At 34.1% G+C, this 8701-nt stretch overlaps 2 protein-coding genes across 2 annotated transcripts; one reads left to right on the forward strand and one right to left on the reverse strand.

Moving 5' to 3' along the window:
• The first annotated feature begins 1693 nt into the window (after positions 1-1693).
• Positions 1694-3721, forward strand: LOC107020128. Its single transcript, XM_015220441.2, has 5 exons — positions 1694-1801; positions 2156-2231; positions 2915-2966; positions 3114-3183; positions 3454-3721. The coding sequence occupies exons 1-5, from the start codon at positions 1694-1696 to the stop codon at positions 3541-3543; spliced, it is 396 nt and encodes a 131-aa protein (XP_015075927.1). The 3' UTR covers positions 3544-3721.
• A 902-nt stretch (positions 3722-4623) lies between these two features.
• Positions 4624-8230, reverse strand: LOC107019872 (14-3-3-like protein GF14 iota). The gene is made up of 7 exons (XM_015220235.2): positions 7927-8230; positions 6950-7256; positions 6357-6444; positions 6168-6277; positions 5909-6057; positions 4978-5084; positions 4624-4896 (listed from the first exon to the last, which is right to left on the reverse strand). The coding sequence occupies exons 1-7, from the start codon at positions 8228-8230 to the stop codon at positions 4873-4875; spliced, it is 1089 nt and encodes a 362-aa protein (XP_015075721.2). The 3' UTR covers positions 4624-4872.
• Positions 8231-8701: the final 471 nt, after the last annotated feature.

Below are 8701 nucleotides of genomic sequence, written 5' to 3' on the forward strand. Positions count from 1 at the left end.
TATATATATAGGTTAGATAATTATATATTATACATATGTAATTGTATATATGGCAAGAGAGATTGGGAGAGGGAGGAGAGAGGCGAGCGAGACTGGGAGAGAGAGGAGAGAGGCGAGAAAGATCGAGAGAGGTGAGCGAGATCGAGAGAGACAAGCGAGAGAGGGCAGAGAGTGGGAGAGGTGAATTGTATATGTATATAATTGTATATAACTATATATTATACATATACATTTGTATAAATAGCAAGCGAGATTGGGAGAGGGAGGAGAGAGGCGAGCGTATTGAGAGAGGGAGGAGAGAGCGCAGAGAGTGGGAGAGAGATGAATTGTATATGTATATAGGCTAAAAATTTGTACATTATACATATTTATTTGTATCCAGGCGAATTATACATATACAAACATGACTAATTATACAAATTTGAAGTCAGCCCACGTAATTAATGTATAATGTTAGTCGCAAGTGGTAATTATAGCAAACTATAGCTATGATGAGTAATTAAATAGTATAAGTTTGCTTATCCGCGTAATTTTTCCATTTTTATATTAGTCCGCGAATTGAAATTTCGCTTTAGGCCCCCAATTACATTGAGTCGCCCCTGGAAAACCGTGGCATTTGGCTAAAACTTAATATGACTATCCTGATTTTTGAAGCTGCTGGATCGCTTCTACAATTTGGATATTAGTATGCATTATTGGTTTATTATATATGATTTCGGGAGGGCAGCATGGGTTCATGTGAGCCCAGTGACCCCTTCCGGGATACGCCTCTGACGTTGAAATCTTTAATTAGGAGGAAATGTTTTGCCAACCACGCAGTTATTTTTCTCGATCGAGAAACCTTGACCTAATGGAATCAATATGGATGTATTGAACTGGCAGTTTTTGTCTAGTAGTATCAGGATGGATAATTTATTTCTAATAAACCCTCTACTCAAGGAAAAACAATCTTGAAAAAAACGTAATAGAAGTACAAGAAACGACAAATAATAACAAAATCAACATACAATAACAAAACAATACAATAATCGAGGTATAAGGAATCAATAGAGATCGAGTAACATAAATCGAAGAATAAGAAACCACAAGAGCAATACTACCAATTGCAAAAGCAGTTGGTGTCTTGTAAAGCTGAGATATTTTTTTTCTTGAGGTAATTTGTTGCGCGCTTATCGATTATTGTTTAGCTTTTGATGCAAATAAAATAAAAACCTGATGTTAGAAGATTCATAATAAGCTGTATATCAAACTCACTTCAGGCTCAACAGATTTTGATTCATCAGCCTTGATCACATTCTCTTCACTATTATTCCGCAATTGATTGTATCTGTAGATACAAACTGTTGAGTAATACAACGAAATTGGATCGAACAAATACAAATGTATCTTTACTATATGCAGCGCGGCGACTATATGCGTTGATACATTGAATTTGAGCTAATATTTATGAAGTGTGATTAGACAAACTATAAAAGGAATATAAATGAAAATTATACTCCTATTATGAAATAAATATTCATTTATATCCTCTTAAAAATATTTGATATTAAATCTTAAAGCCCAAAAATAATACAATTTAAAACCCCCCTAAAAACCAGCCCACAAGAATCTTTTTTTTTAAGATCAAACAAAAAAACCTAGTTTTTATCAATAAATTGAATCAAAAGCCAGCTTTCAAGAACCAAAAAAGCAAATGGGGAAGAACACTAGTGCAAAAGGCAAAGAAAAGAAGGAAGATGAACATGATGAACAAGATGGATTTTCTGTTCAATCTCCTTGTCAACCTGCCTCTTCTCATAAGGTACAATTTTTAGGTTAACTTTTTAATCATTGATCCACATATATATGTTTTCGTCGAAAAATTATAATTTTAGGTATATATATTGTAGATGCTCCCTTTTATATATGTATAGTGAATTGAGTTACCTGGTGGTACCTGTTGCTAGTGGGAAGTGATAGGTATCCTGTTGAATTAATTAAGGTGCACGAAGGCTGATCAGGATTCCGTGTTTATGAAAAAAAAAATGTTGAATCCCTTTGGTTTGTGTATATTTTGAATCCCTCGATAAGAATTGTGGCTTTGCTATTGATTATATGCTTGTTGATGTGTTTGATTATAGAATTTATTGATTTTGTTGTTTCATTTTTTCTATAGGAGGAACAATCGCAGGTCGAATTGGAGATAAAATTGTTGGAGGCTCTTGAAATTTACCCCCTTGCTAAATTGAGAGGTAAAAATTGTATGAGTTTTATGTGTCATTACTCATTTTGTATGTTTAATTTCCTCTTTAAGTTTTGTTGTGTTTTTTTTTTTTTTGTTATAGAAGCTTGGAAGGTGGTAACTTTATCATAGTTTGTCTAGTTCATAAGTAGAAATTCACAGTAAAATGTGGCGGATAGAAACTCGTGGTGTAATCTGGAACTTGTTGGTAAGTAGAAGTGCTTTGATTATTAGGGTTTGAAGAATTTACTACAGTGCACGCGTTACCTTTCTATTTAGATGGACGGTGTGTAATTGTAAGGAGTTGTTTGGTTGGTATGCTAGTTATGCATGGATTATATGCGGGGATTGATTATGCAATAAATAATAATGTAAGGTTTGCGAGCTATTGCACAGACACATGGTTTTCCCTGTGGGTTGCGGGTTCCCTTGTCATAAAACATTACTGCATCATACCTAAGATGTAATAGAATTAGTTGCTTTCATGCTATTTAGCGTAGAGGGGTCCCTTGCATAGCTAAGTAGAAGAGTTGTAGAATGTACGTTGGGTCGAGGAAAAAAAATAACTGTTGATGAGTAATTTGCTTTTCTGAAGGCAAAAGAAATGAAAAGCGCAGATTAGTTGCGCTAACTTTTGCTTTCTGCTGTGGGAGTGAGACACGTTTAACATGTTCATCGTGATTCTTGTTGCAGGCATCCATCGCCATTTTGTCCTTTTCGGCTTAACAGAGAATCTGAGTAGAAGGTTACTAGACTACTTTGTCCTTTTCGTTTATTAACGCTTCATTTTGTGAATGAGCTTAGCCTCTCAGAGAAGAAATCCGATGCATTTGGTTAGAACTTAATGTGATTTTATCGTTTATCTTTAACCACTGATAATTTATTGTCACAGCTTGAGAAGGCCATTTACTCCTGATGATGTTTTGAAGCTGCTGGATCGCTTCTACAACTTGAATATGGTGGTATGTATTATTGGTTTTACTTTTTATTTAACTTCAATCTTCACAACTGTTCCGTTATTTGGTATTTGAGACGGCTTGTTTGAGCAGAGGAATTTACATGTGTAAAGCCATTCTTCCTGTTCCATGCTATTCAGAATCACTATATTCTGCATTTTATTTCTCGTAGAATCTTCAAATTATGCTTTTAGCTGTTCTGTTTTATATACACTAGAACCTTGGTTTTACGTGGGATGAGTGTTCTTACTGTGGTGTTCTTTTAACTAATTTCAGAAACCAGATGACGGGGATACTAGAATCTTCAAGAAGGAGGAAGGGTTTAGCCTACCGCACAGTTATTTCATGATGGACGAGGAGCCTTGATCAGCCAGTTTGGAATCGATATGGATATTGAACTTCCATAGAGAATCGTTCTCCCAACCCCACCCCCCGTCTTTCTGTATTTGGATCCATTGTGAAGTATCAACATCGATGTTGTCTACATCACGCTCTTTGGGTGTAGTCCTTTCTTAGACTTTGTGTAAACGCAAAATATTTTGTGCATCAAACTTCTCTTTTTAATTTAGTCATTTTGTTGTGTTATTGTATAATGCAAAAATGTACAATGGCTAGAGAGTTTGTTTATACTAAATGATGTGGTAGTTAAATAGCTTCATGGTATATTTCTTTCATGTGACACAAATTTAAAAATGCCCCAATGGGATGACTTAGCGGTCGATGATCATTGCGTTACAAGAAACCAAAAGATCTTTCACTATAGCAGAAACTTTGCTAACCTTCTCGATCAGTTAGTCTAACCATTGGGGATTCCTTCTTGCTTATCCACCACTCGTAAATGATTATGATGGATTTTATGCTAAGGAATAAATCGAGGAACTAAGGATGTTTCCAATACCGATCACGAGGTTTGAATTCCATCAGAGATGACAACTAGGTGCATTCCTCTTTGGTTAATGGAGGTAGTATATATATGGTGCATGTTTCTCATTTGTTCAAGCTTTAGTTGATACAATGGTTGATCTCGAATATCTGTTTGGCCATGAAAAGTATGTCAATCCTTTTTTTTACCTTATAATCAATGTTCGATCATGAAAATTCCAAATCCAACTCGAAAAAGCCGTTTTCTAACTCACTTTTCGCTTTTGAAGTTGTATTTGAGTATATTCAAATATGGACATTATTCCATTTTTTGCAATAAGTTAATAAAACACAATTTCATTTTCAATAAATTTCAAAAAAGTGAAAAAAAAAATACTTGGAAGAATGTAACAACAGATGGTAACAAAACTACAACAAAACAATACAATAGTCGTGACTCGCATTACAAGGAATCAACAAATAATAATAACATAAATCGAAGAACAAGAAACTACAAGAGCAATACTACGACTATTAATATGAACGAACAACAACACAATGCATAACTATAAATGATTGAACATAAAAAAAAAGAAAAGAAAGAAGATACTATTAAGTAATACAAAATGTGCCTGTTGTTTAGATGATAACTCTTCCACAATAAACAACATGAGTAAATAAAAAACAAAAAATCAATGAACAAGTCTCAAACTAGTAAAAAAAATAAAATCAGATTGCATCTTAATTCTTCTAATGAGGCTATTGCAAAAACAGTTTTGTCAGGTAAAACTGAGAAAAAAAATAAGTACTGTTGTAATTTGGCGCACGTATCGACTATTGTTTATCTTTTGATGCCTCCTGTGATGATGCCAAGAAAATAAAAATTTGATGTTAGAAGAGTCATATAAACTTCAAAAAATGTTAAGTTATGTAACTTACTTCAGGTTCAACAGATTTTGCCTCAGTAGATTTTGCTTCAGCAGATTTTGCATCAGCAGATTTTGGTTCAACAGCTTTTGGTTCATCAGTCTTCACATTCTCTTCACCTGTACAACAACTTTATCTTCAGTATTGCTTCGAAAATATTTTTTTTTTGCGTGAGTTTAAGTTCTATGCACTGACAAGTTATTTTTTTGAAACATAATAAAGTCATTTATAAGGTGGTTGCGACTAAATCTCTCGATAATTAAGCATTAAATTTGTAACTTCATGACAATGGTATATATGGTACCTGACCTATTATATGAAAAGTTTGATTCGTCGAAAAATGGAAAAGGAAAATTATTTGATATGTCGATCCTCAGAAAAAGAAATAAGCAAGTTTCAGTCGTAGAGTGACAAAAAATTATGGAAAGTTACAATCCCTTTAATGGAATAGAGACCTGCACGGCTTCATTGACGTTGTTTTTTGACTGGAAGTCTGAGAGCTAACTATCGAGATTTTGGACTATCTGTGAATGGTTCGTGCGTGTTTGTTGCCAGGAGAAACAAGGTCAAGTTTGTAAGGTAATAACACTTCATTTCTACTTCCCTACAGTCGATGATATCGTAGAAGCCTCTTTACCATTTTCTACAAATATGAAATTCTATTTGTACGGATAGGGATGAGGGGTGTGTTTACACTGTCTGTGCATATAACTTCTAATAAAAAGTAGCAAAAGTAGCCTTTTTCTACTAAGCGTGTAGTCAGAGGAAGTGTCGGACCACAAGGGTTTATTGTATGAAGCCTTACCTTACATTTCTGCAAGAGGCTGTTTCCACCACAGATGGATCCCGTGACCATTAGGTCATATGACAACAATTTTACCAGTTACATCATGGATCGCCTTCATCCATTTTATATTAGTAACTGTTTACGATAATTAATTACCTCCATCTTCAGGCAAATCAGAAGTCCATAGAGTGAGATTGTCTCTCAATAGCTGCATAATTAAGGTACTGTCCTTATATGATTCCTCACTTAAAGTGTCTAACTCTGCAATTGCCTCATCAAAAGCTTGTTTAGCCAAGTGACATGCCCTGCAAATTGAGTCATATTATCATATCACATCATATATGTACAATATTAAGATTACACTCGGTACATTGTTGTTGTTAATGTATTAATCAAGATTGGTTAAAAATGTTACCTTTCAGGAGAGTTCATGATCTCATAGTAGAAAACAGAGAAGTTCAAAGCAAGACCAAGACGAATCGGATGAGTTGAAGAGAGATCAGTGTTTGCAGTGGCAGTAGCAGCCTAAAAGGAGCAAAAATATGCAAAATCAAGTGGTATTCCAAGTAATGTGCATCGATTAATCGACTAAGGAGTAACTTGCCTCATAGCCTTTCAATGATTGTTCAGAAGCCTCTTTCCTTTCGGAATCAGTCTTGAACTCAGCGAGGTAACGAAAATAGTCACCTTTCCTGAACAAGAACGATAAAGATAAGAAGGTAAATTTATAAGAAATATATCAAAAAAATTGAAAGAGCTCGATTTTGAAACATCTGATTCACTAGCGCTACCAAAAAGTCTCATGCTTGTGTTAGTGTTGACGATGGCAGCTTGATTATGTTGGACCACAAGGATCACGGTCGTGCTTATGATTTTCATTTCAATCATCATATTGATGTGATAAATCTCCTTGTTCTCTCCCGGGGATCGGAGATTGGGAGATTACATGTAAGCCAGATTCTTCACAAACCATATTCAACTTCTTTTTCTTTTCTCTTTTTCAAATCACAGTCCGTAGCCAACTTGCATCCACATCGACTAGTTCCATGGGGTATTATCTACCTCCCACCAACATATGTACTAGTACACTCTATTACCTCGTCCATCGATTATAACAGAGCAAATGTTGGTATAACAATGACCATAGGGATGATACTATAGGAAGCACGGTTTAAAAAGAAAACTCGATTGACTTACATTTTGTAATAGAAGACAGTAGCTTCACCAGTGCCAGCAGATGGAATGAGATGTTTGTCAATGATATCAAGAATATCAGAGCAAATCTTCGAGAGCTCTTCCTCGACCTTTTGACGATAGCCTTTTATCAGCTTGACATTTTGCTCGTTCCCTTTCGACTCTTCTTTCTGTTCAATGGAAGACATAATACGCCATGAAGCTCTTCGAGCTCCAATGACATTCTTGTAGCCAACAGAAAGCAAGTTCCTTTCCTCCACTGTCAATTCCACATCAAGTTTTGCAACTTTCTTCATACTCTCAACCATCTCTGTAAAATCAAGATTTATACATTCCATTTAAGAACTACACAAATATTCACAAACCAAGATTCAACTTTTAACTATTTAGTTATCAATCAACAAAAAAAAAAATTCGAGTTGATTTTTCATGCCGTCACTCAACTAATAGTTATTATATCAGAAAGAGACTAAGTCACTTCGGTTTTTTCTTCTTTTTGTCCGAGCCATCACTTGATCATTCAAATCGAAGCAATTGCATGTCTAATTAATTGTGCATTGAAAGGTAATCAATAGATCTACCTTCGTCATATATTCCATACATCACACTAGATCATAAATATCACCCGATTTTTTTTTTATATAAAAGACACATGTCATGCACTTATTGCTTTGATGCATATCGCGAGTAATTAACCAATTTTTCATCATCGTACTCATATGTTCTGTTTTTCAAATCTTGTACATAGAAATTACTACTATAATCATATATAAAATTAAGAGGAGCATCTACTACTTCTAAATCAAAGAATCCGTCTCAAGTACAGTCAAACCCTTCTATAACATTTTACTATAATGATTAATTTTTCATATTATATTATATGTTCCCTATAACATAATTTCATTATATACAACATCCAAAAAGATATCCATACAAACGACATTGTTATAGAGAGGTTTGGGAAAACAAATGAATCTAACCATCGTAACGCTCAGCTTGCTCGGCGAGCTTGGCCATGTAAACATGAGTTTCTCTTTCCTTTTGAGAAGCCATATTCAATGCAAATTGTAGTAAACAAACAATATAAAAATAGGTGTGATGTTCAAATGTCAAAATTAAAATAGAGTGTTCTTGTTTGCAAATGAGATAAGATAAGATAGTTGTTTTGAATGAGTTAAAGAAGGAAAGGAAAAGCGTGAGAAAAGGGAAAGTGGATGAATGAGAGAATTGTGGGAGGATTTGACTAAATCTCCATCTTTGGATCATTTTTAGTACACATATCATTCATGTTAAAAATTGTATAATAGCATGAAAATAGGTAACAAACTTATTATTAGCTTATTGTAAAGAACTGATGATGTGTTTCATTTTAAAAAAAGAGGCACAATATATAAACATATACATAAAGTTAGCCTCAATTGGTAAGTTAATCGTTAACAGGTCTGTATTGTGTCAGTTGAACACTCTAACTTACAAAATGATCATATAAACACCACCAAAATTTATGTGTCAGTTGAACACTCCAACTTACAAAATGATCGAATGTGAGTGTTTTTGATATCCATCACATGTTAACAAATGTTGGTGGCTAGATGTAACGTTATTAACTTGTATGCCTAATAATTGTTTCACTCTTTTTCTTGTTATATTATTAGGGTTGTATTTAGTTGTTCTATGAAGAAATAACACTAAAAGACAATGAAGATTAATTATTGAGATTTAAGAGGACTAAGTAGGTATTTTTAAAAAATTCAA

Source organism: Solanum pennellii, chromosome 5 (assembly GCF_001406875.1).
Source record: "Solanum pennellii chromosome 5, SPENNV200".
Lineage (NCBI taxonomy): Eukaryota > Viridiplantae > Streptophyta > Magnoliopsida > Solanales > Solanaceae > Solanum > Solanum pennellii.

Bases quoted from the DNA above. Each gene is read 5' to 3' on its own strand.
- LOC107020128 (XM_015220441.2), top strand. From the start codon at position 1,694: ATGGGGAAGAACACTAGTGCAAAAGGCAAAGAAAAGAAGGAAGATGAA. The intron at 2,967-3,113 runs GTTACTAGACTA...TTATTGTCACAG, and splicing joins ACAGAGAATCTGAGTAGAAG to CTTGAGAAGGCCATTTACTC. The intron at 3,184-3,453 runs GTATGTATTATT...AACTAATTTCAG, and splicing joins TCTACAACTTGAATATGGTG to AAACCAGATGACGGGGATAC.
- LOC107019872 (XM_015220235.2), bottom strand. From the start codon at position 8,230: ATGATATGTGTACTAAAAATGATCCAAAGATGGAGATTTAGTCAAATC. The intron at 6,058-6,167 runs GTAACATTTTTA...CTCAATTTGCAG, and splicing joins ATCATGAACTCTCCTGAAAG to GGCATGTCACTTGGCTAAAC. The intron at 4,897-4,977 runs GTAAGTTACATA...GCATCATCACAG, and splicing joins CAAAATCTGTTGAACCTGAA to GAGGCATCAAAAGATAAACA.